Source organism: Cygnus atratus, chromosome 6 (assembly GCF_013377495.2).
Source record: "Cygnus atratus isolate AKBS03 ecotype Queensland, Australia chromosome 6, CAtr_DNAZoo_HiC_assembly, whole genome shotgun sequence".
Lineage (NCBI taxonomy): Eukaryota > Metazoa > Chordata > Aves > Anseriformes > Anatidae > Cygnus > Cygnus atratus.
The window spans coordinates 28940009-28967614 of NC_066367.1; the positions used below are offsets into that span (position 1 = coordinate 28940009).

At 44.3% G+C, this 27606-nt stretch overlaps 1 protein-coding gene across 3 annotated transcripts in view; it reads right to left on the minus strand.

The window, feature by feature from the left end:
• The window catches only part of BIN1 (bridging integrator 1), a 94867-nt gene extending 81442 nt beyond the window's left edge, over positions 1-13425 (minus strand). For 2 of the 3 annotated variants that reach the window (XM_035569174.2, XM_035569158.2), the window contains exon 1: positions 13180-13383. In XM_035569174.2, the coding sequence (XP_035425067.1) occupies positions 13180-13263 (84 nt within the window). In that variant the 5' untranslated portion in view covers positions 13264-13383. Of the gene's footprint in view, positions 1-13179 lie in introns of all 3 variants that reach the window. The other variant, XM_035569166.1, reaches the window with a different exon arrangement.
• Between the last annotated feature and the right edge of the window lie 14181 nt (positions 13426-27606).

The window sequence follows — 27606 nt, forward strand, 5'->3', positions numbered from 1 at the left end:
TCCATTTTTTAATCTTCTCATCCACTGACCTCTTACAGGTGAGAGCTCAAGTAGGGCACAAAAGCCCACAGCTCTTTCAGAGCCCAGGTTTGCCCTTCCTGCATCTCCCCCAGCTGCTTCACCGCAGAAAAGACTTTATCTCAAAAGTGGGAAGAAACAGAAAGGGCTTAGATACACGCTCCCAGTCCAGCTCTGCTAAGCAACCCTACAATAACAAACCAGAGGAATTGAACAATACACTCTTCCTGGACAGGGTTCATCTCACTCCAATTTTTTATTTATTTTTTTTTAGGGTGAGGGACATCAGTCAAGTCTTTAAGTTTAGAGGGTGCAAGGGAGCTGAGGTTTACACTAAGACGATGTCAGAGTGCCACAGACCCAGCAATAACTCAAAGGAGGATGGAGAAGGAAGCTGGGGAGGCAGCAGATACTGAGCATGACAAATGCACCTCCAAAACCAAGCACTTGTTTCTTCTGATAAGGAGGAAAAAATGTTTTGCTTTCTGTTCTCCGCACCACAGAACAAGGAATTAATAATTCCTTGACAAGGAATTCCTTGGTCCTCAGCATGATGGAACTGAAAAGACAAGAACCGCTAGGTTTTTCTCTGGCCCCTTCAACCCTTGTCCCTACTCATTCTGTCCAAAAATATCCCTCTCTGCTTTTGATACCCTTCTGCGTCCTCGCCATGCCTGGCTTCGGAGCCGTGCCATCCCCGGGGCCTGAGGAACGTGCCGCAGGGCGCCTGTCCCGGCCGGGCCACCAGCTGTCCCTCCGCCTCGGGCTGCCCATCAGGGCGGCTGGCAGGCAGCTCCTGCAGGCTCTCGAGCGGCATTTTGTTTCCAAGGCCTGCCGCTCCTCTCCAGCCCCCTCGGCAGCCCCGTCCCCATTCACCACGGCGAACTCTCACTCCCCCGAGCAAGCAGCTCGTGGTACCGCTCCCGTGCGGGGCCAGGGGCACGGGTGTTTGTGTCCCAGGGCTGGGTGGGCGGACGCAGCGAGCATTGCACACGCAGCCCCTGCCTGCCTCGGGGGTGGTGTTAAGAGCCCGTGCAAGGGCAGGGCTCGGTCCCCGTGAACACGTGCTCCCAGGTACGTCCAGCACCACCACGGTTCACTTCGGAAAACGCAACGATGCGGCTTCCCGCGTGGACCTTGCTGCCCGCCTCCCCCAGCCCCACGAGGCCGGAGGGTCCCAGCAGCCCAGCTCCCTCGCCTCGCTCCTGCGCAAGCGGCCAGCGCTGCTCCGCGTAACGAGGCTGCCGACTCAACTTCACCTCAGGAGCACCCCTCCCTTCCCCCAGCTGCCATTAATCCTCCTCCCAGAGAATCGGGGTAATGCTCTTTACGCACATAACTGTGGCAGGGCAGAGCCGCTCCGGCTGCAGCCTGTGCTAGAGGGCACGGCGACCCCGCAGGTGATGGAATTGGGAATATCACGCTCCAGAGCCTCCACATAGCCCGTTTAGGGAGTCAGCTCCGCAGAGCAGAGCTGGAGCACAGCAGAAAGGGCACTTTTGCTGGAAGAGTGTCCTGGCATACCCTGGGACACCTGGCTGGGTGAGCACCTTACCGCGGTCCTGCATCGACACGTTCCCTCCCCTCCTCCACCCACTCTGTGCATCTTCTCGCCTAATTTAAGAGTGATTTTGGATGGAACATTTATTTATCCCTGCGTGGAAAAATCATCCCGAGAAGACCTAGCAGCGTCATTTTTCCCCGCCTTCCTGGCAAGTTGTTCACACGTCACTGGCATCCATACTGCACCGCAGGTGTCGAAGCTGGTGCTTGGGACACTGGAAGAGAAGCCGGGACTTCTTCCCGTCACGACAGCCTGCATTCCTGAAGGTTAACCACTCCCAGCAACGTTCACTTTCGAGCACGAACTGAAAAGGAGGGTTTGGGGAGAGGGGGCGGGCTTTGGCACCCATCGCAGGAGAAACCACCCCGGTGCAACACGAACTAACAGAAAAGATGCTGCTAGCACCCAAACACCGTACAATCAAGGTGGCAAGGAACTGCAGTATCATTTCGCTTTCCCTTCGATCCCAGAAGGAGGATCGGTTAAATTTCACTAATCTGCGCAGCTGTGGGCTCACTCCCCATTCTCCCTTACGTGCATTAAGCCCCAGTCAGCTCACTACGGGCACGACAGCGCTGGGTGAGGTTGTGCCAGGTGCAACCCGCCAGCCTGACCCCGAGGCTCACTGGGAATTCAGCCTGGTAATCAAGGACAAAGACACCACTTTTTCGTTTGAGAGTAACAACTTATTTTTGCTGCCACTTACGTTACAAGTGAAATAAAACCCGTAAGGAAATGGGGGTGATGAGAGAGCTTTACCTGTTAAGACAGGAGACTGACATTAAGGATGTGGTTTCTTAACTACAGCTAAAAAACCCTCGAGTGACTTAACAAAATGACCAAGATGTAGCAAGAACCCCTTTGAAACTGCTCTCACAACAACATATGGGACGGTAAGAGTGAAAGGCTGGTGCAAAAGCACATCAAAAAAAGCCAGTCATGGAAATAAGTCAGTACTAGCCAGTCAGTCTAAACTGAAATCGGAGTATAAGCAAAGATTAACTTAAAAATCTGTATCTTAATACATATGTTACATATTAAATACATATATTGTGTATTATAATATGTTGTTGCAAGAGAAAATTAACCCACCTTCGATATTTCTAATATTAGCCTTCAGAAGAACTGTTTCCCACATGAAAACAGCCGTACTGGCGGTTAAGGAAAACACACAGCACACCTCCGGTATGCACGAGCTATTTTCCTCAAGGCAATTCTGCAGCTTGTTCACGAGAACACAAATAAATCGCCAAATCTCAGGATGTTGTGCAAGCATTACCTCTCCCCGCTTCTGTGCGGGGCATACCAGTGGAGCAGAAGTTCTCTTCGGTACGTAACCACAGGCCCCAGCCAACCTCTTCCCCCAGAGGGCGTTAAGAGGGACAGCTCTCGAGCATGCACACAGTACTGTGTTCATTCTTAAGTTCAAAGAATTTGCACGTGTAGATTTCTGACCCCCGTGACCATTTTCGACATTTCGAAGTGTTTCTCCTTTTACCCACGGTTTTTGCAGTTGAGCTTCTCGCACCTTTCAAGCCTAGGTTAAGTGATGACGCGGCAGGGCTGGCGCTGTGACGGCAGGGGAAGGCCGTTTCTCCTCTCGCCGGCACGACGGCGTGGCTGGGTCACGCCGCGCTGCTACCTACACTCACCGAATTGCAGCTGGTTGTCCATGCCTAAGCCGTTCGAACACCTCCAAGGCCAGGTTCCTTTTAAACGCTCCTGCTACATTAGCTGAGATTTAGATATCAAATCAGAGACCAAAAAAGCAGACAACTACGGAGCTGGGTTGTAGCCGCATCGAAGCTGGGCAGCTAACAAGGCCAAATGGCAGCACTTCATTCAGCTGGCATCAGCGGGGCATTCCAGGCAACAGGACTTGAGCAACATCCACGTCTATTACTTGGGTACGCATTTAACATCGCTTAATTAAACCCTATCTATAGCCGACAGTAACACTAGTAAGAGGAACAGATAACAGAAATAGTGCTGTTTGCACAAATCCCCCTTCTCATGTCCTCCGCCTCCTCCCCTGCAACACTCACTTTAAACGCCGATACATTTGCGAGAAGTATTTTTATTTTTATGCAGGCACTGATGCAAAATGAAGTAACCAAATCAGGACAAAACACAAAAGGCACTTGGGGCCATGCTGAGCTGAAGAAAGAGATAAAGGAGCAGGTGTGTGCTGGAGGAGAGGGGGCAGAGGAGCTCTTATAAGGCAGGGCCACGAGCAAAGGGACTCCAGAAGCCACAGCCTAGACGCAGGACCCTTAAGAGGCTAGGAAAGCTCCTGTAGGGTTGCTGACTGCCTTGCTGAACGGGGATGGGAATTCCTGAAATGCAGGACAGATCTGGAACATGTAACACACAGCTGGGCAGAGGGAAAAGGCACAGACATCTGGATCAGCAGCTGGATCTCCCTGAGTCAGAAGGAGACAGCAGCAAAGGATCAGACGCAGGAGAAAGGTTTAGGAACGCTGCCCTCCACGGCCACGCTGGGATACAGGATGTGGCTTGTCCCAGCAAAGTGGGAACACGTGGAACAACGCAGATGATCATCTCTTGTTGCTTCTTCCAAAGCCAGTCACATGTTATCCTCTAGTGAAAAAAATTTGGAGTCACAGACTGTAAAAAGTCAGAAGGGAGCAGCTTTTGAACAGCTCTTCTTTTCCCCCTGAGAGGACTGCCTTCAGAGGAGTTGAAGGAGTAACAGTAAATTTGAGAACTTGGCCTGATGGGCAAAGTCCTCCTTCTGTAAACGGGTCTAAGCCCACTGGCTTCCTTGCCCATATATACTTGCTGAGAATTTGCCCATATTGTCGTTGGAAAGGAAAAGGCCTCCTCAAAAAGTCAGGCCTGAGCTGGAGGTACGGGATGGGCTGCTTCCAAGACACCCCAGTTAAATCCTCCCACCCCAGCTCTAAGGAGCTTTCACCCAGCCGAGCAGCCCAGCTCTTTCCACCTACTAATACCCACAGCCACACCGTAATGTCATCCAGCCCTGGTAATGCTCACTTCCTTCCGCAATTATTTACGTTCGCTGAGGGTCAGGGAATGAAGAGCAAAAGCCTCCAGCTTGGCAAAAAGTTCTAAGCCGAGCAGTTGACTCCAGCACCCATCTGCAGACAAGCCCTAGTCTATAAGCAGTCCGGACGCAGTGCGCCGATGCAGCATCCGCAATCGGCTCATCACATCACCCCCAACTTTCTCTGACCTTGCCCTTCCTACCATGGTCAGCCTCCTAATTCTCCCCTCTCAGCCCCTGCACGTGCAGCTGCTCTTCCTCTCCAAAGAAAGCCAGTCTCTCTTTCCAATTGCTGCGGCCTATGCATCCTCATGAATCTTCCCATGTTCAAAAATAGCCCTGCACCCTTGCCTACAAAACCATCCTTACTGAACGTCTGCAAAAATTATCAAAAAAGCAACTTTCAGTGCAGGAATACGCAATTCTGCTGAAATAAAACAGAAGCATCTCAACTAACCGAGGCCGTCCAGTATTTACATTGGAACAGTTTCCGGACGGGGAACGTCCATTTTCAGCAACGCGTGACGCGATCGCACTGCTGGTACTAACAAGCAGCCACGCCGGCTGCACGGCACGAGGACAAACGTTATCAGCACGGGTGCTTTCTTGCAGTGGCTGACGTTCACTAACGCACAGCGAGGCTCTGCCTTTTGCAATGGCTACTCAGCTTAAGGAGGCAAAAGAAAAAAGTCCCCAGTCACGCCGGCTCAGTGTACAAAGTAGGTCGTTCAGTCCTCCACTGAGGAGCCTATACCCCAAGGAGCGTTTCTGTGCAGACCCCAAATACACTTCTACATCTGAACGAACTTGACCTTTTCCTGAGCATTGTTTCCCTAACAGAGCTTGGCATCGTTCTCACCAATTTTCTTCCAAAATCTGTTTCCAAAGTAACCCTCGAAACACGCTGTCCCCTGCCACAACAACCCTGGTCTTGTGTCAGAAGCAGTATTTGGACCAGATGGGCCATGTTCCACCACCCAAAGCCGATGGGATGAAAGAATCTCCCTTGGACACCAGCCTACTGCATGACAGCTCAAAAGTCACGCACTAAGCATGCAAATTACCGAAAATGAATTCCCTGCATTTCTTTTTTCATATACTATTTTTTTCCCCTCAAGTTTTTGCTCCTTTTATCCCTCATAATGGCTGAGGAAGGAGGGATGGAAATAAGTTCGGTCCTTCTACACTCGGCCTCCTGGAGCTCGCACTGCCACAAGACTTACCGCAATTCCCAGGAATGTGTCACATGCAAGGGTACCAGAGAGCTACACCATCAGCATTTCTGTTAAGGAAGAAGATGCAGAGATCTACATCATCTTCATATCCCAGCCTTTATACTTCAAAAACTGTGTGTGTTCTGCGTACGCGCACATCCATCAGTGGCACCATTGCCAAGGAACCCAAGGGGATACGATCACTTACTCACTCTGCAGATACCGACCAACTTAGGGTTGAGTTGGTTAAGTCACGCGTTATTGTTTCTGGCCTTATCAAACGGGCGATCATGCCAAATGGCTTGAAGACCAAAACAAAACAAAACAACACAACATAAACACTTTTAGCTCTGTTTTCGAACACTCCAGTCACTGTCAGATTGAAGTTCCCTTTCCCTTCCTGCTGGCAAGCAACTATTGTGCTTCTGGCTAATCCAGTTTCAAAGCAAAGCGCTGGGAAATGCCCCGTGAGACGTGTTTGTACTTCAGCTATCCCAGCCCCTCATCTCCCTCCTGGAAAGGTAACTTAGAAGAGGACTGGAAACTAGCACGGCTCCTAGGCAATTCTAACAAAAAGTTCTAAACCTCCTTAAAAAGCACAAAACCAACACGATCAACAAAGAACTGGCTAAAAATAAAATCACTTCCAAACAGGTTACCAGCTTTCTGAACCTGCACGTCAAATCTTTGCAGCGAGGCCAGGCTGGGATATCTGCGTATCACCAAGAGATTAAATGCAGCCCGTGGTTTTACAGCAGGGTTAGATGCTGTTAAGCGCTGCTTTCCTCCCCGGCGGAAAAGTTTGCGCTCTCCATCCTGCCCGGCAGCCTATATTAAGAAACTGCCACCCAGACTTCTCCTTTCTACTGAGGAAAGGGGCAAAAAGAAAGGCAGCCCTGTCTAGCTTTCGTGACTCTCTTAACTGCCTCTCAATTAACGCGCCCCTCTAGAAGTGCCTAATCAAAAGCTTTAACCTACCAGCCCCAGGGCTGAGCAGGCTTACTCCAGCACATGCTAAATAGTTAAAAAAAAAAATCTGTTACACACGTGTACTTGTGTAGGCTTTTGCAAACATACGACCTGTTCCTCAGTTCTTAAAGCTTGCCACGGCTGCTTCGTAATGACTGAGAGACCTGTCTAGGTCTGCGTAACGCCCTGAGCCCTGGCTTCCAAGAGTCCTTCAAGACATAACCGGTGCGCAAAACCCTCCTGAGTGCTCCCAGCAGTCAAGGAGGAACTTGGGAGGGAGAGGGGTGGGGGAAGAGAGAATTAAACAACTGTGAAAACTGTTCAGGTTGGGCTGCTCCTATTTGCATTTACCAGGACAGTTCCTCCAGAGCACAGAAGCGCAAATAAAAGATGTGCTTTCTGAGCAGCAGCTAAGAAACTACACAGACGAGCTGGTATAATAAAACTGCAACCTAAATCAAAAAAGATCCATTAACCCTATTTTCTGCTAATAACCGCATTTCCATTTTTTTTCTTCGGAATGAGGGACTGGACCCGTCCTGCAGCACTTGCCAGCTTTGTGAAGATGAAGCAGCTCCAGAGGCAGCAAAGCTCGGAGGTGTTCCAGGGGACACCTGAACTGTCCGAGACCCATCAGTCACTCGCATGCACCTGCTGAAAAACCACCTGCCAAGATTTATCCATCCCCTGCACCACTGCCAACAGTCCAAGCGCTTCTGCAGAGGTCCCTCGCTCCTGTCCTGGCCACGTTAAGTACTCAACTAATAGCGTGTTTAAAATAGATTTTAACTAGCAGGACGATGCAAGTGACTCTCTTCTCTCTTCCAGTCCCTTCCTCTGAGAACCGACCCCTTTCAGCATGAGTACGAACACCAGAAGGGTATTGCTTGCACTCGCACATTCGGTACTGCAGGCGTCAAAGAAAAGCAAACACAGAGTCCCTCAAGAGAAAAGAAAGCACAGGCTGACGTCAAAACGGACCTTGGTCACTACTCCACCTGCCAGCAGCTCTCCTCGGAAGCTTTACTCATACTTCAGCACCTGTCCCCGTCTCATTACTTGCAGGTGGACAACGCGGACTCCTGGCCAAACCCAGCGCAGAGCAAGGCAGCCTGATCCCAAAGCAGGTCTGCGCCCCCTGGCTTTGCCAGCCCGCTGAGGAAGCCCCACGTGCTTCCTAAGAAGCAGGAGACTGGGTTGCAAGAGCCTGTTCTGCCTGGGCAAAGCGAGTGCACCTCCACGATACCGTCACGCTGCCAGCGCACACTCGTGGGGAGGAGGCCGGGCCCCGGCACGCGCAGGTAGGCAGCCAGGACTGTAAGCTGAGCCCTGCGAAGGGCAGGACTCACACGGTCCGCGGCTCAGGTGTCCCGTCACCATCACAGAGGGGAAAAAACAGCCTCGCCGATAGCTGTCAGCCTCGGTCACCTTCCTGTTTCTCTGAAAGTTTCTGGAAGAGGAGCTTTACGCCACGTTTGGGGCCCGAACAACAGGATCTTGTCACTGTCCAAAGGGTCAAGAATTAAAGAAAATCGGCATTATTTGTTACTACTGCCTTCCGCCCCAAAACCCCAGTCCTGCAAGCCAGCAAACACCTCAGGCTGCTTTCCTGAATGGTTTGGCCAGCTACGTGCCAAGAGCACTTGTGACGTTGCAAAAAAAAAAAAAAAAAAAAAAAAACATTTGTGGCTGGAAAAATCAGCATGCACGAGGGATGGAGAGGACAGACAGGTTTGAAGGCACCTACCTGACTGATGAGCTCTGCAGCACTAATTCTAGGCTGCCTAGAGCCTCACCAAACCTCTTCATTGGAAAAGGGATCTCACAGCCACTTTGCGAACCTGACCTCACAAGAACTGTACCGAAGAGGACTGGCTGTCAGATCAGAGCTCACGGGGCTGAGAGCGGGCAGGAACACGTCTGGGCCTTTTCCAACCAAAAAAATTCATCCATCCATGAGATTCTGCTTAAAAGACACCTGCTGCCAACGCCACAGACAGCGGGGCACCTTCAGCAGGGCAATGTCAATGCCCTGCCAGTCAAACCATTCCATGGCAAGGAAACATGTGGAGCCCGGTTTCCAATTTCACCTCCTCCCTGCCCCATGCAGATTACCCGATACCCAGTAATGCAGTCTGAGCTCATACTGGAATCATCTGTACGTGAGGGGCATGAATTCAGATCTCTCTCCAGTGCCCGTCTTCCAGCAACCTCTAGACACAAAGTACCTTTGAGATGCTACCTGTCACGTTAGCCTTACCTTCTCGACAAACCAAGCCAACACGAAGCTGCCCTTTCCTAGGGAGTTCTCCAGGAGTAAAAGGAAAAAAAAAAAAAAGTTTCATGCCAGATCGTCAAGAGAACAACTCCTGTAGCTTGTCAGGCTGTCTCACGTTTTGTACTTCCCTGATTCAACAAGGTCAATTGCTGCCAAACCATCCTATCCTATGCAAAGCCAAGTGAAAACTGCAGAAGCTTTGAAGCTTTTTGCCGAAGGATAAATCAGTATGGGACTCCCCTCCGCCCAGCCAGGTAGACGTGGCGCTGGCTTCTCAAGAAGACAGCCTTCTGCATCTACCACGTTCAGCTTAAAACCTCCTTTGTGCAGAACTTGCCTGCAGAGGTTCCACGCAGCAGGCAGCCTCCTGACAGCAGGATCCTGCAAACATCTGCGTTTACATGTGGTTTAAGGTTCTCGGTTGCTGCTCCTTGATATAGATTCCCACCTCTTTCAACAGGGAAAAGATTTCAAGCCAGGTGTTCTCACCTGTCATGCTCCAGCTTCTGGTGGGTTTTAAGAAAAAGATTTTAAAAAAAAAAAAAAAAGAAAAAAAAGTGTGTCTTCTAAGAGCAAGCTTAAAATGCAAACCATGCCTCCTGCAAAGTGTGTTCCACTCAACTCGCAACCTTCTCAGCCTTCTCATGTTCACAGCAAGGGGATATCAAGGGAAGAGAAACAAAGCCTAAGATCCTGAGAAAGGAAAAGATCCTTTCTGGACATTCCCCGCGCTACTAAAATTGTTACATGAGAAAAATTAATTTAAAAAAGAATTGGGAAACCAGGCCCCATCAGCCTGCCAAAAGCACTCCTCTGCCTTCCTTCTCGAGGCTAATGTCCTTGGTTATTTCTCATTGCTGGGCTGCAAATACTTTAGTGAAACCTTTGGTTTACTGGCATACGTATGCTTTTTTGCTCTGTAGCAGACAACCAGCTCCAACCAGCTACGCTCACAGCAGCCCTGCGAGGCCAGGAGCACAGCCCAGCTCCTCGGGCTGTGCAGCCAGAACCATGCTCTGACGGAAGGTTTAATTAGGGAAACTCTGCAAAGATGCACAAGGGTAAACACCGCTGGGATAAAGTGAGCCAGGAACAGAAAGCAGAAGTGACATCTCACGGTAACACAGCAAGGCGGCGAGTGGCAGGGTCTACAACCTCGGCGGCACCCCCGACACACGGGGGTTTGGACGGCTGAACTTCACCAGGTCCTGGGCCCAATCCTTCCCCTTCGGTGAGGGACATCGAGGGAGAAAAGGGGATGCGCTGGCGTGTTGGTACAGAGTGAAAGAACGAAAAAAATACGACAGTCTATTACCACGGTAAAAAAAACAACCCCACAGAAACCTGGTTTCAGATCTCTAACTTGGCCCAAATGAAAACAGCAAGCGACCACAGCCCCTGCGGGACACACCGACTGCGGGAAGCTGTGACGTCTAGCAAGGGAAACACAGCTCATCCCGTTCTGCTCCTCTCCACACACACACACACAAAAAGCTCCAGAGGAAAATCCAACGTCAACTTCACAATTTGTCTCCTCAGAAACGTCTATGAATCTCCGGGCAATTCAAATCCCTGAACCCGCCTCCCCGCAGTCAACACCCTTTTTCCGCTCTGAATCCCCGCTGAACCTGCTGGGGGAAAGCAAGGAGCTCGATCCTGGGACGGGGGCTCCCGCTGCCAGCCGAGCAGCAACAGCCCAGTCCATTTGCTTCGTGAACTCAAGCCACTCCCGGACTCTCCCAGAGGGAGTACCTGACACCAGGACTGCACCAAGCCACCGAGATGTGACTTTATTTTGTTTAAAATAGAAATGTTTGTGCACGTGCAGATTCACACATCCAAGAATGGGACACTCTTCAAACAGAATGACAATTGCGTAAATACGGGGGATTTTTAACATTATCCAAAATATAAGATAAACACTGACTACGGAGAAACCTAAATTTTAATTGAGATTACAGACATAAAGGACAAAAACTTTCAAATCCTTGATGTCAAATACTCATTGGCAAAGTTTAAAGAGCATGTAAAGACTAGGCTCTCCAAGATACCACGACACTGGAGGCATTAAAATTTTTCTCCATTTTAAGAAGTTGAGAACCTATGAAAGGCTCAGAGCTCAAAGTCCAGGTCTGAAAATGCTTCAGATAACCATAGGATGAACAAAGTCCAACTCACAGCCCAAATCTCCTAGCTGTTGAGAAGGACGATGTACAAGTTCACAATGGTTGCATGAGTTCTTTCGGCCAGGTACATCTCAACAGATGCATCAACTTATTTGATACGTTTCACTGGACAACAGGCAAATTTTGGCCAAGTATTACAACTTGAGGCTACATTTAAATAAAGAGAGGGGTTAAAAGGGTGCACCACCCATTTGCAAACAGCACAGTCAACCATTCTGCCCCATATTTCCTGTTGAATCAAGAAAGTGCCTTCCAAAAATAGCTTATAGTTTTGCTGAAAGGCTCAAAACAAACTGCACTTCTGAACGAATATCTTACATGCTTTACATAATAGCCATCTCAGAAGGGAAAAAAGGATGTGTACAGCGTTTCAGTGTGAATTCTGCATTGAACAAAAAGACATCATTCTTTGCTTAACACAAGGCTTAAATTCACCATGAAGGAAATTGCCGAAGTCAAAGCTTTAGGGCCGAAGTTGGGAGGGAGATAGCACTCTGAAGGAAAGAATTTTTATCCTAAATTCGGACTGAAAGAGGCTACGTAAAAGGAACACTGTCAGCTTGTTTAAGCCTCAATTTATACTTACCTCAAAAAGGAAAGTTCAAACTCATTTAGCTTCCCTTCAGAAAAATCCAATACTTTTTCAAGCGCTTAGTCTGCTGTGCACCCAGACATACCTCTACAGGTTTCTGCTTAGCCTTTTCTCTTTCTTGAAGACCTGGTTCTTATCTCTAGACACGTGGTTTAACCTTCCTGTTAAACAGCCGCACATATCTACAGTTTCAGAAGAAATGCCACAATACTAATACCAGCATCATGCCACAACCACTGACGTCTTCACTCCATATTCTACTGTGCCTTTCCTCACAAGTTGCGAGTTTGCATTCGCGTGCTTGTCTTGGTGAAAGCCTGTCCCTTCAAGACAAATGTAAAATACCAAACACTCCATAAAAGAGGATTCGTTGGAGATGAAGTGCCAGCAGTATGAAGGAGCCAGTCAGATAAACCACGCAATGCCTTTTTTCTTCTTCTTTTTTTTGAAGAACCCAGAGAGCAAAGTTGCATCGTTTGTATTCGGATGACAACAGCCAAAGGGCCTAGAATTTGCGGTGGCTTATTAGGCAAGTGCTTTGGGTTCTGTTTTCTTTTACTCCTTAGAGGGAAACTAGCTGCGCTTTCGCCGCGTGAAGCGACAAACAACCGATTCCACGTCATGTGAGTCCCCTACAACACGCAGCAAAGCTCCTAATTGCTATCGTCCCCGTATCCCCAGTCACAGGGAACGAGCAAGGAAACACGATGGACTTCCAGCTGGGAGGACTTTGGGGAAAACTCTTCCCTTGGGCAAAGAACCTGCGTGTGTTCAGACAGGAGGCAGGGGAAGGGCCTGCCAGCCGCATCGATAAACGCGGCAAGTTCAGCAGCAGGCCAGGAGCCCAGCCTTCACCACCTACCTTAAAATTAACTAAAAATATGGTTGCCATCTGGTGGCTAGCGCACATCAGCAGCCGTGAGGAGCTCGGGGCGCACCGGCTGGCCACCGGGAGCCAGCTCTGCTGTCCTGTCACCCCCTGGAGCTGCAGCCAGGGGAAAAGCCGCGGACCTGGCTGCTGGAGCAGGGCAGGCAGGACGCAGCCGCCGGAGCAGCTCTTCGCCCCGTGTGTTTCAGAGCAGCCAGGGGCGTTCAGAGCACAGCTCTAGCCCCAGCAAACGAGCCCAAGCCCCTGGAAGCAGCAGCACAGCGTTAGGCCCGGGAGGCTGAGCTCGCCCTTCACCATTTGGAGACCCAAGCCCTGCGGGGCGGCCAACACAAAATCCCCCCGGCTGTCGACACGGCGTGGGGCTGGAGGACAGCGAAGGGCTCCGGGAATCCCAAATGACCCACCCCATACCACCACCATCGCCGGGCCTCCCCCCATCACCTTCTCCTGCGCCCGGGTCAGCTTCTTCTGCACGTTGCTGGCGATCTTGCCGGCCGTCACCCCCTTGCTGCCCAGCTCGGCCATCTTGTGCTCCTCTCCCGGGCGGCTGCGAGCGCCGAGCCGGCGGCGAAGGGGGGCAAAAACCCGGCGGGCGACAATGGCCACGGCCGCCGCCGCCGCCGCCTTTTAAAGGGACCGAGCGCGGCCGCTCCGCGCCGCCTCAGCCCGGCCGCCCCGCCCCGGCACCGGTCCCGAGCGGCCCCCGCAAGGCCGCAGCCGGGCGTGGCGGGGGCCCCGGGTCCCCACCGTGAGGGGAGAACCCTCGGCAAACCCCCAGCCCGAAAGGAGGGACCCTGAGGGGGCTGCAGCTGTGCCCGGTGGTGCGCGTCGGTCAGATTCGGTCTGACATCCCCCGTGAGGGACGGTGCACGGACGTGGTGGCTCACGGCCACGCTGGGCTTCTTTAGTAGCCACGGGTACAGCGCCGTGTGGCAACCAGCAATTCGTCTTACGTAGCCAACAGTGGGATGCTGCTTTCATCCCGCAGCAAAATGGCCTTCTCGTTTTATGAGATCTGCACCGCTAATTGCAGCCACTGATTGCCCGTGCTCATCAATTTGTGATGCTACGCAGCTGCTTTTCAAATTGTACCTTTGAAAAACGCAACGTGAAAAATTGATATTTCTGGGGACAGGGGTTTGAGTGAACCAACCCCCCACCCCACCCCCCCATGTAGAAAGCGAGCTGAAATTCCAGATTTCATCCTGTAATTTTAACTGTGCCTCACGTGACAGCTTACTGTGGGCCCCAGGTAAATGCATCACCTCAGCCTCGTCTCTTTGAAAACTGCAAATAATCAGTTGACCAGCTCGTTCACAGGAACATTAGGGTGGATAATTACTTTGCACAGAACATCCAATGTGCTGCAGTCGCAGCGTTATGCTCATTTTTGGTTTTGTACAACCAACTGGATCCAACGTGGCTGCAGGTGACGGCTGCTCCCACTCGGGAGTCGCCACGCTGCTGGAGCGAAGCAGCACTGCAGAAGACATGGCAGTGACAGGGCACCTACCAGGAGAAATCCAGCCATGACTGCCCAGAGCACTTCACTCACCTGGGTTCCCCCGAATTCCTGGGACCTCAGCCTGTGTGGTGTTTTTCTTCAGCTGGGACTAAACTGCTCGCCATTCCCCAGCCCAGGTGTGTACACATCCTGCCTCTTACCTGCAGTGAGCCCGCGCTTCCTGGCCATGTGCGCTGCAACTGGTCCTGCCAGAGGGGCTTCAGTCTTCTCTCTCCTATACCCACCGTGCAAATACTTTCATGAAACACTGTTCCGTTACAAGATACGACAAAGTTCTGTTTCCTGGAGCATAGGAAGCCACCTCAGCGCTCTTACTCAAATCCTCACACTCAGCACCAAAGCTTCCTGCAGTTCCACATGCTGCAGCTTGGTCAGGCAGTGGGGAAGCTCCCTTCCTCGTCTGCTTCTGAATGCTTATTTAATTTTGCCTGAGATGGCATCTGCTCTGTGCACACCCAATTACCAGTACAGCATCAACCAAAGCAACGCTCTAGAGACAATTTAGGTATCTAAGGAATTTGCATTTGTCCTTAAGATGGAGACTTGCATCTCTTACACCTATTCAAGTTGAAAGATGGTAGTAAAACCTACCTGTATTCCAAGCTGATTTCACAGTCTTAATTTTGCCAGATGAAAAAAGTTATGTCTGGAGTTTCATATACACAGGGAATAGTGTAGCGGTCACTACTGCAATCTAAAGCAACAGAAAAATGTTGGCAGTGATTGCTTGAGAGCTAGACCAGATTTTTCATCTTACATTTCATTTATTGTTTCCCCTTTCTGCTCCAGTGCTATTTCTGTTCATTGAGAACTTGAAATAAAAACAAATGTCTTGCCAGAGCCCTTAGAAACTGTGAGCAGAGAACCTGTCAACACCTCTTTGTGAGGCTTCATGATATAATGCCTCTGCATTTCTTATCTCTTGTGACAATGGCATTTAAAAACAAAAAGTGAAAAAAAAAAAAAAGCTCTAATTCAGAAACTTGCTTAAATCCATGCTGTACCTCAATTGTGTTAGTAGGCATACTATTCCTATTTAATAAAATACTTAGGCATGTGTTTCAGCTGTATATGCAAATAATGCAGTGATACAAGCCATATTCAGACTCAAGTGCGTGCACACCTGTGATACCATGCAGCATTGCAAACTACAATTTTATTAAGTTCCTTTCTGGCTTTGCATTTAATGTCCATAATTGAGTCTGTTTTTCTGTAGATAGGCAATTGTGTATTTGGCCCAAATGCACCTTGTTTTGCCCACAATTTCAGCCTTACTATGTATCTTCATATTACTTTTCTTGTTTACTATTATCTATAGTTTTGCAGCATCTCACTGCACAGTATAATCTGGAAAAATAATTAATATGTGGTTTTCTTCATTTCTTACTTCACACACATCCCCATCTCTTCCTCCTCCTCAACCAAACTTTTAAGAGAGAAAGATACATATGCGGTTAAATATTTGTGACATCAAGAATAAAAGAGCAGATGTTTCAGGGTCAGAACAGCATTCCTTTGCATCCTACCTCATACATTTGCTTCTCCTGCCTAGGTCTTTTCTTCAGCAAAACTGGTTTTGAAGGGATTTTTGTCTGATTACGTCTTTCAAGTGAAAAGAGAATGAGATTGCAGCACATGAGCTGAAAAGAAAGTCCATGGCAAACATCAGAAAACTGTAAAACAAAGGAGACCAGACACCCATATTCACCATAATGAAAAATGATGACAAACTGTGTACTTTTTAAAAGCTAAGATTATCAGCAAGCATCCACCATGAGTCATTTCCCAGTTGTTTCTGTGCTTGATTGGATCAGCACCAAAGCTGCAAAGCATTTGCCAGGCTCCAGGTGTGGCACAAAAGGCATTCCCCTAGCATGACCCAGTGAACATCACATACCATGACGGGCCAAACATTTGAATGAATTCCTCATAAACCGTTTTAACCAGCTGATAGATGCTGAATGCTATTCCTCTGCGGACAGGAGAGGTTTCAGTCTCACATCTATCCACACTGTTCTGATCTCAATTTTACTAATACTATTGCGGGTTTTTTTATGCATACTTACAAATGTTAATAATTTCACATATCAAGAGGCTGCATATAAAAATAAACATACTGATTAGCAACTTAATGCTTTTATTCGCATGAGCTTGTCACCATGAGGCACAGCAGTCTAACTTTTTAGAAGCCACTTTTAGTGGCCAATTGAATTTCTCAGTGACAGATTCTGCACAAACTGAGTTAAAAAAATTAGAACTTGATACGTCAGACTCCTGCAATGAGGCTCATTGGGTTCAAGCACACATCATTACCCAATTTATTGTATTATGGTCATTATGACACAATTTCACCTACTTGTAACCGGCTAAACATGCCTAGTCTAAACTAAACTGAGGTCACATAGGCTTCCTCTACAGTCAAAAGAAGTGAGTACCTGCAAAGCATGAGTCAACAGATAAAACAGCTTCTAGGAAAGTCTCCCCTCCTCCTTAACTACAGAGGGAGATGAGATTAATACCTTAGCTGAAGTTATGAAATCCGCCTGTAGTCCATCTCCCTGGTGACAGTATGATTCGTTTGCACAGGTCATAAGCAAGAAACAAGTATGTCAAACACAACAGCCCAAATGCACATATTTACAGGGTATACCTAACATTGCTTTTTTATTACGTTCTAAATTGATTAATACTCCAGTCATTAATGCTTATGTTATGTCTAAACCTCATAAGTGCATTTCACTTCAGTCACCTCATTAAAGACAGATGAACTGCTCACCTGTTTACAATTAAGCATACGCTTAAACGCTTGGTGGTTTGGAGTCTATTATTTCATGGTTTAGATAAAATTTATTCCCTTCATTGTACAAATTGTTACATCTCTCTCTCTTTTTATTCCTGTTTTTGCCAAATTTGTCCATCTGGGAGCAGGATGTTTTTGTCAGGACTACTAATTTAAATTGGTATAAAATTTTAGTTTTAAAAGAGTGATTTCAGTGATATATCTTTATATTCTCTGACTTGAACCTTTTAATTGCAGCTTGTGCATTTAGAGCTGCAAGCTGTGACAACCAAAATATGTCTGTTTTTCTGCTGCTGGTGGCAAAGTCTTCAATGTATGATACAGTTCGTTTATATAAATGAATTTTTAAATGGCAATGGTACTGGCCTCTAACATTCATGCAACTAACGTATACACTCCCTGTTTCAGTTAATCCAAAGAAGAGTAAAACCCAGTAAAATTGGGAGAAACTTTTGTTTCTCTACATCAAGTTCCGATTTTAAGTTCATAATTGTTGTGGTTTTGAAATGTTTAGTAGAGCTTGGTTAAGTAAAAAAGTTTGAATTCTTAAAATTGCTATATTCATGCTAAATAATATTATTCGCAATAAACTATTCGACAACTCTAAAACCCTACTCTCTAAGTAATAATATAACACAAGACAAGTCTATTATAAATCGCGATTCCTTGTTTGTATTCAAAACCAAGGCTTGCATTTTTAAACTACCTGAGAGATTCTGGCTGCTTGGAGCCATAGGCTCGTCTCTAACTAACTCTAGCCATAACACTAAAAGTCAGAAGGCCTAACTCATTGCCAGCACCGCTCCCTTGCTTTATGATGCCAGCTGAGGGATTAATTCAAGACATCAAGTCCAACACCTTGAAAAGAACAATTAGCACAAAATATATTATTTAGCAACATCTAATCACATTAACACAACCTTGCTTGCTCTAAACGGTGTCTTCACTTTTTAATTTCCATTTCCAGTCATGCATTCTTCTGTGACAACATTCGGAAGGAACCAGCCAAGGGGACTTCTATCTTACCCTAAACAAATATTCTTATCAAGTTAAATGGAAATTCAGACATCAACTTCACCATTATCTAGTTTGCCTTAGCATTCCTTTCTGACTATATTCTCATGCAAACTCTTCCTTTGTTCTCTCATAGAAAGGTGCTGGGAAGGATAAGGAATTTCTGCCATAATAATTTGAGATAAGACATTACTGATTATGTGTTCTGCCCCTTAAAACAAAAACAAGATGAAAGTATTTTGATTTTAAAATGGTGTCTAGAAGCTGTTCTCTCTCCCACATAAATTCACAACTTCTGTTGTGCGTTTCTCCACTGTCGTGAGGATGAGAAACAGAAGATGATATATAAATGACTCTTTTTGTATCCAAAACACAAAAAAAATCTACTACTACAGCATAGGGAAGGCTCCAAACTCTGCTCAGCTTTGCCAGTCTAGTTCAGACAATCCCACTCCCCTCAGAGAGGGTGGGAGGCAGGAAGTAAAACAACACCAAAACTTTGTCTCATAGCTCACTGAAGCCTGTCCCTTGATTACAAGCTTGCTAGAATTCTTGAGAATTGTGTGTTCATGATATACCTTGGACCTCAAAACTACAGCAGATTTTTCAGTGAATTTCAAAATTTAAAAGTTTCTTCCATCCATGTGCCATTTTGGATGCTTGATTCAGCTGCAGGTAGATATTTTCTGCTTAGTGTCTACGTGCATTTGGCCACCACAAAGTCAGTTTTGGCCCTGATTAACCTCCCCTTCCTCACAAATGAGTAAAGAGTGGAAATGATTAGTAAGCTTTGCATAAATATACTTCCAAGAAGCTTACCAAAATTTCTATGTGCTCCACCTTGTTTATGAAATATGTATTTTTAGTTTTTCACTATCACCAAACAACAAGGGAGTAGGTAAGCAAATCACGTGCTTGCTTTGGAAATTATTCTGAGAATTCTGGAAGCCTTCTACTATTTAATAAAATATCTAAAAAATTAAAATTAATTGTAAATCATCCCACCTATTAGTCTGTATCTCAGTCTACAGCTGCAGGAGAACACATGGACCACCTGATGGAATCACACAAAGGATATTATATCACCAGCACAAAATCAGTGAAATTGAGAAATATTGTATACAGAACATACCACCTTGGGCTCTCACATTGGTTACAGCCATACCATGTAAAATTATGAAATGGTAACAGATGCCCCAGTTGCAATGTCTTTCTCCCTGCTTCCATTTACTGACAGCCTCATTTCATTTTCCTTGGCAACAAAACTGAGTGACTCGTTCGCTACGAGTAACTTATAAGAGCTATCTCACCTTCATTCATTATAGACTCACTATCCCTTCAGATCTGCTCAGTTTTCAAATTATCCAACACTTCTGTAGGCATTTGGGATTTGATTTTTCAGCAAATGAGGATGGCCACTTTCTGCTTTGGACATGAACAGTATTCTGCACGTATTCAATACACCGTTACTCTACACTCTAATTAATAATTACTGAAATGTAAAATAGTGTTTTCCCAGTCCTGGACTAAGACTGAACTGCACAGACAAATGCAAAAAATGATACTTACCCATAACATCTCAGCCATCTCCACCAGTTGGCTTTGTCAACTCTGTAAGATTTTCATAAAGATTCAGGGAAAAACAGAGAAGACCTCAAAAGGGATAAAAAGCCACAGTAAGTAACTTAAAAGCTAACTGCTCCAAAAAAACACTGCTCAGAGTCTCTAGTTTTTATTAAAGGTATATCAGTACAACTTATTGGGTTTCTAATAAAAAAAAAAAACTGATAAAAACAATGCTTCTGGGTATTATATGGACTCCAAGGAATTTTTCAAACTGTGCACATGCCTTTAATCTTGAAACCATTATTCAGTGCACACCCAAGAGTTAATTTCTAGTAGAAACAAAAGAACAGGCTGAAGAGAATTAAAGTAGATGTTTACTGCTTGTAAGCTTCCATGCACTGAAATCAGTTATATTACCAAGCTGCCTCTGCACCACTGAAATATCCCATCTGAAAAATAATGCAGGTCCCAGGCATTGTGAGAGCATATGCCTAGAAAACCAAGAGTGGAGCATCAGCATTTCTAAGGGAAAACAGCAGATGATCCCATCAAAATGGCTTTTAATGTGAATAGCTCTTTGCTATTCCAGCCTGGATTTTAACCTGAATTCTAAACACTGTACTCAATTACTGCAGTTTGCTGCAACTGATCCAACTCTTCCCAACGTGGGTAAATCAGTAGTTTTCTTTTATTCGTAGACAAATATTTGATCCATGATTGACAGTGAAATGCTATGGAGATTTAGATGTAAAATTAAGGGTCATGTGGATGTATTTCTCTTCACAAACAGATTATCTGGCATTCTTACATGTCATTGAATTCTCTGACATCTTGAAGTGTCCCTGCCAAATTTAACAGACAATATTTAGAGTCTTAAAGTAAGCATCCTTGACGGTTTAATGAGTCACAGCCTTGTGTATACAGATATCAGGGTCATCACCATGCTAGAAGGAACAAACATAAATGTCAAGCTACATTTCTGCTTTGTTTCCAAACTCTATTTTGAAACAAGGCAACTCTATCAGATAAACCAACCAAGCATCTTAAATTGTGAAACTTTTTCCTAACGTGTCACAGTGTAAATGACAGCAATGTGTGCTATTTCTTCTTTTCTATCCTGAAAACCAAAGAACAAGTCTGGAAACGTTGCAGCACCTCAACATTCTTACCTGGAATTTTGCAATGCAGGATATTCTCTCAAAACCACACCGTCTGGAATCACATTCGTATGTTTCAAGACAGGAAGAAAACTTCAAAATCTGGATCAAAAAAAGTCAAAAGCAAAAAAGGGCAGGTGGAATTAAGCCATCATTTCAATGTTTTCGTTTATTTTAAGGCATTTGTTGCGCTTTCTTTCCCAGCATACTTGGATGATAGTGACATCGAGACCTAAGCTAAAGGAAGACACAAGACACGATACTTTTCTATTTGGAGGTGAAGAGCAATTTGCTCTCTATACTGCAAAGATATGCTGCTTGGAAAACTACCAGAGAACCTCCTGTTCTTCTCCCCACTGCTCCTACTGTGTTAAACAGGAACAACCTCTCCTTCCATCACTTGCACATGCAAGTCACTGGTCCTTTTACTGCGTGAAATCCTTAAATGATCCCATTTTATATCCTCTCACAGACTGCTTATAGCTATTGCAGGTAGAGGCCTGACAGTTGAAAGGGGATCTCTTTCCTACCTAAGAGTGTCAGAGGGGTGTGGTCACAATCAGCATCACCTGTCTTGATGTTTTTGGCAAAAACATCCCACAAAACCACACAGTGATGAGAAAGGCAAGGAAGAGCAGCACAAAATGAGGAGGCGGCCTTACAGCTCCACATCCAGGCAGATGTTCCACAAAACTGAAGTTATCTGGTCCAAAATGATTGCCCAAATAACTTCGTTTAACGTCCTAATTCAGATAAATCAGATCAAATTGTCTTGTGCATAGCCCTGGGCTGAGTGTGTGATTTGAACTTGGAAGCGTCTATGTTAGAAGTTTCAACCTCAAACACTAGCCAAAAGGAGAGAATTTGACTAGTCAGAAGTTTGCTGAGCTTCTCAAAGACCATTCTTTACAAAAAAAAAGAGAAAGTTTTATGAGTTTCAGTGCTCACATACACATCTCAGTCTAAATAACAAGCAAACAACAAGACCAAAATAGAAGAACACTTCATGCCCTAAGGGAAAGGCTTTGTTATTTCCATTCCCTGTCACCATCTGATGATACCTTTGAAGAAACAAAGGAACTTGCAAGAAAATACATGTGAAATAAATTCTTGCTTTCAATGGGAACCTTAAACACTGAAAACAAACTGTAGACTAATTTCCAGCTACTGTTAATGTTCTCCTCCTTTTTCTCAAAAGGAGGTTTTCCCACCCAATAATTCTATCTTATATGCAAAGGGAGGAATGAAAGAGAAACTGCTCATTGCAAATATTTTATTTCAAACAAGCATCCACAAAATGTCTCTGGTTAAAATGAGCAAAATCATAAATTCATCTAATTTTCCCTACCGTCTGCACAGCTTTTGCATTTACATTTTTCCCCAGATGCCATTTAGACCAGTGTTGTGATTTTAGAAATTTTGAATGTCTCATTTAAAACAATCAAACAAAAAAATTATCATAAAAAATATCATGATCTGATACTTTCAAATACAAAGAATTTATTTCTTCTTTATTCTATTTCTGGGGATTTGGAAGAGACTGTTTCTCATGTGCTCCTGTTTCACTGAGGCGTTTAGTAGACTTGACATTTCTTTTATTGGAAGCAGTAGATGGCTTGCTTCTACCTCTCATATTGTTGTCACACTATCATAAGCAGCAGTAGGCTTCATACCCACAAATAGATATGAGAAAACAAGCCACTACAGACTGTAGCTACTCCTAATTAGCTTCCAGAAACGTAAAAAACAGAAACCAGAAAGGCAACTATTATAAAAGAACAATATTTTTGGCCTACAAAACACCAGTCAGTTCTACCACAGGAAGACAAAGCAAACTGCTTTGGAGAGGAATAATCTTGCGCAGTATTATCCTCTGGATGTATATATGTTGTCAGATCTTCTGAGGTCATAGATTAATTTAAAAAATATCCATCCTGAGAATGCCAATACATTCCAGATTTACCAAGACTTACAACGGTAAACATTTTGCTTATCGCTCTCTATAGGTACCTTAAAGGAGGCTGTAGCGAGGTAGGGTTGGTCTATTCTCCCACATGCCTGGTGACAGGACGAGGGGGAATGGGCTACAGTTGCGCCAGGGGAAGTTTAGGTTGGATATTAGGAAGGACTTCTTTACTGAAAGGGTTGTTAGGCATTGGAATGGGCTGCCCAGGGAAGTGGTTGAGTCACCATCCCTGGAGGTCTTTAAGAGACGTTTAGATGTTGAACTTAGTGATATGGTTTTGTGGGGGACTTGTTAGTGTTAGGTCAGAGGTTGGACTCGGTGATCTTGGAGGTCTCTTCCAACCTAGACGATTCTGTGATTCAGCAAGGCAAGCAATCCTACATTCCCTAGATAGCGCTACAAATAGGTAGGAGTCAGTTGCAACTCCTATCAATACGATGGCTATTCATAGCCTTGTAGGGATGTGGTAATCCTAGAAGCCACACAATTTTCTCGTACTGAAATTTTGTATTCCTATTCTATATAGCAAGGTTGTTTGTTCTGGTTTTGCCTTTTTTTTTTTTTCAAATAGAGGAAAGCAAAAAGGTTGACCATGCCATTAATGCAGTATTTCCTAGGAAGTATTTAATTAATTATCCTACGTACAAAATTCACGGCAAGCAAATCTTCATCTTCTTATATAAATAACAAGATATATATATATATAAAATTATATAAATATCAAAGAAAGATAAATATACACACACACACACACATAATTTTTGTTTTTATACCATGTGGGATAGAACTTTGCCCTAAGCCTGTTTTGATGAAGCTATATTAGTTCAGCTATGCTTTTTTTTAATATTTATTTTACATTCTCATTGATGTGGAAGGGTGGAGAGAGTTCTCTGGAAACAAGTAGTAGTCCCTTATTCTCTTGCCACTAGAGGTTCCTACCCATTCCATAGGAATGTCCTACTGATCATGAAGAATATACTGAATTATTTCTGTCTTTGGTATTTGTTTCATTTGGTTGCAAGAACACCAGTCAGAATCACAGAAACCAACAAAGGAAGATATCTTCTAGCTAGCAGTTCTTACCCTTTTTTGATTTGCCGTCCTTTTAATAAGTGCTTTATAAAAACATTTAAGCAAGCACAATAGGCTTCCTTGTCTTAGTACCCCGAGGCTAAAAATCACTCTTCCAGTCAACTTGTCCAACATCAGATTTCCAAACTTTAGATGTAAAGGACACGTTGATAATCTGAAATTTGGAGGTTAGCTTCAGTTGTTGCATTATCTTAAAGACATCTAAAATTAATGAACTTTTTTCTTCTACCTTTTTACTAACACTATGCAGTTACAAACACTAATCATAAAAGTAAATTGGCCTAGGAAAAATTTTCTCCACTGAGATGTAGCCAAAACAGTGGAAAAGCCTTGGGACCCTGACCTAACCTATCATCTGGAAAACATAACATTACTCCTCACCATACATTATTCTGTAATTTAATTCATCTTGATTTTACCTGAATCTAGCAACAGACATCTTATTACTTCTCATGGAAGAAACTCATTAGCAGACCATTATTTTCTGTGCCAGTAGAATGAGCATAGTGTGCTATCTTTTCTTCTAGCCAGATAGTTGCATAAAGTTTCATTTGTTCTCTCCTTCTCACATTGTATTAGGTGGTAAAATGCCAACATCAGGTGTAAAAATAATTATAAATGTACTTCATACCAAATCAGACATCGATATAATTGCAGTAATTACAGGTACTACTCTTGCATTCGTCTGTGGCCCCGTGTCATAATAGATATAAAAAATTAATCTCTTCTGTACATGCTCCAACAATGACTTATTAGTCAAGATGAACCAATATCAGAAGATGCAGAAAGTGCAGTTCAAAATGCTGAATGTTCACCGGGCATGTAAAATCCACAGTCTTACAAACGTACAAACATTAAGATATTTGCTTTCTAAGAGTAGGATGGCTGACACAGATCTTTCCTGTTTCAACTTAATCTCACATCACAAATTAATGGACAAACATAGCCATTCCCTGCAGTCTCAGCTGGTGAGAAGTTTATGAATCTGCTGCATAATAATATGAATTAGAAAGCTTTGCCAACTGAGATTAGTGTCTTAAATCTGCATCCGCTGGGATTTTTTGTGGGATAGAACTGAGACAAATGGCTGCCTGCTGTTTCTGTCACTGATAACCTATCTACACTGCAAAACCAAGCTGACTAGCAACTTGTAAATGAGTCACCGTCCCTAGGGGTGTTTAAAGAAAGGTTGGATGTGGTACTTAGGGACATGGTTTAGTGGGTAATATTGGTGGCAGGGGGATGGTTGGACCAGATGATCTTGGAAGTCTTTTCCAACCTTAATGATTCTATGATTATTTCTTAGACAAATTTGGTGCCCACATTCTGTGCAAAAAGAATGTTATGTTATACAGCTTCATCTGAAAAGAACTGGTGTTTGATAGAGTTGTCATGATTATCATGCATTTTAGTATCTGTGAATTTGTGTGATAACATAAAAGCATCTATAAATGTCATAGTGAAGCATTGATTGCCTTTTCAGCAGTATCTTAGATGAAGATTTTTTAACCAAGCCCTTCCAGATATGTATAACCAATTCCCCACTTACCTTTTCTATTCTCTCATCATCTAGAGTTAATGCTTCTTTTCTCCATCTGGGATGAGTCTACTTTTGCAGTATTTTGGAATCTTCATGCAAATACAAGTGGTTGCCCTTATCTGCATTAAGGAGATAAAGGCCATTGAGCTACTGAGAGTAAATGAAACTTATTTAAATGAGATTAAAAAAAAAATAAATCTCTTTGTCTATACCTGCAATTGTAAACCAAGGTAAGCACTAATTCAGTTAGAAAAACAAAGAGCTGACAACCACTTGCCAAAAGGAATCTAGCTGCTAAAGTAATCATGACTGAAATCTTACCATACGACTTCAGAACTTACTTCATGAAAGTTCCTAAGCATCCTTTCTTATCTGTTTCCCTTAAATCCAGGTCAAAGATTTCCCTAGCATAAATTAGTATTTTTAATGAACATTATACATGTTCCACTTAATTTTATAACCTAGATTTTCCATGTTACAATTTCTTTCACTCTAAATAAACCTTTTTTTGTTGGTGTATTTAGGACTCGATTACTGTAATTGAGGATGTCTCAATGTTGATGTATTATACATTTCTCCATCAATAATTCCTTTAGCATGTTAGTCACGTTCTCTGTCTACAGTTCTTTGACATTTCCCATAAACATTTCAAAAAATGGCCTATGTATTTTGGCATGCTTTCTAATTTTAAGACCATCAATACTCGCTATTGGGAAAGAAAACACATGATGTTATTTTTCAGACCAATTGTAGCAGTAGCTTGCTTTTATATGTGTTTTTTTTTTTTCATGTCCTGTATGAAATACTTCCATAAGAGTGTTGCTTTATCTCATATTACTATACCTTTTCAAATCTATGTTCCAGTCTACACTTTAAGCTACAAATTTCCTATAAATGCTAATATTCAGACAAATAATTAAGATAATGCACATCAAGTCAGTTTGCTACGTGCACATTCCTGGATCATGATGATGTACCTTTTATTTTGGGTTACTTGGTTTGCTTTTCATATGACGGAGTCTAAGAGCCCCCACAAACGTCCTGAAGATCAACTGACAAGCAGCAACCTGAATGCAAACCCTTTATCTGCATTTTGCAGATAAAGAATTTTATCTTTCATTAAATATATCCCCAAAATGCTACTATTACTCACTGGTTCTTGAAGAGCATGGGCTGAGCAAGTTGCTTTTTGGACAAATAATGGTTAACCTGAACAAAGCTAGGCAATTCTGTAGCTCATGTCCTGCATACACGAAAGTACACAAGGTTTTGCCTTTATGAAAAATGTTCCATTCATATTTTCAAACTTTTCATTTGTTACTCTCAAAAAATATAGAAGAAATGCAATGTGAACAAGGTGATCATACCTGTCAGCCTCTAATTTAGACACAAATTCTGTATTTGGCAGATTTGAAACATTAAAACGTTAAAAGTAGATCTTATCCTGAAACTCCACTGCAGCAAATATTCTCTTGGAATTGCTTAGCCCTTAGACACTTCCTTCCAAAATCCCTGATTCCAGCCTTCCTTTTATCTGAGCAGAGTGGGCTGATTGTGTGAGTTTGCACGTCAATTTAACTGTTTCCCAACTAGATAAACACTTGGCAGCAAACGTTTGGTTTCAAACATTGCACAGATTGGTACAATACCCTTTAAATGGTGTCAAAAGACCCACTGTTTACTGCAATGCAGGACTGAAATTTACAATGGAGCCCAAAATAATGCAAAGTATCCCCCTTAATTATTTCCTGTCCTCTACTCTTATCTCATCTAGACTGTAAACTCTTCAAAGCAGGGCCTGTCTTTAATTCAAATTTTGCATGGTAACAGGTAGATTGTCAAAAATTAATCATTAGCAAACTCTGTTAAAGAAAAACCTCAACAGAAAGCATACAGGACTGCAAAGGCTGGGATTTCTCTGAGGAGGCCTTCATGAACCTGTGAATATATCATCCTATTAGTTGTTTGTAAACTACTATTTTAAGCAAGTATATGCAAAAATGAACACAAATTGAGCACACGTACACATTTACATATAGAATGGCTGGGAGTCCCTGTCAAACAGGTTCTTGAACATAGAGGAATTTTGTTACACTTACATATACTAAGTACATAGCTTTTAGTTATTTCTATTATTATTTTTTCTTAAATATACAATCACTGACTTTTACTAAAGAACACTAGAAAGGCAGCACCATCTAGTGGTAC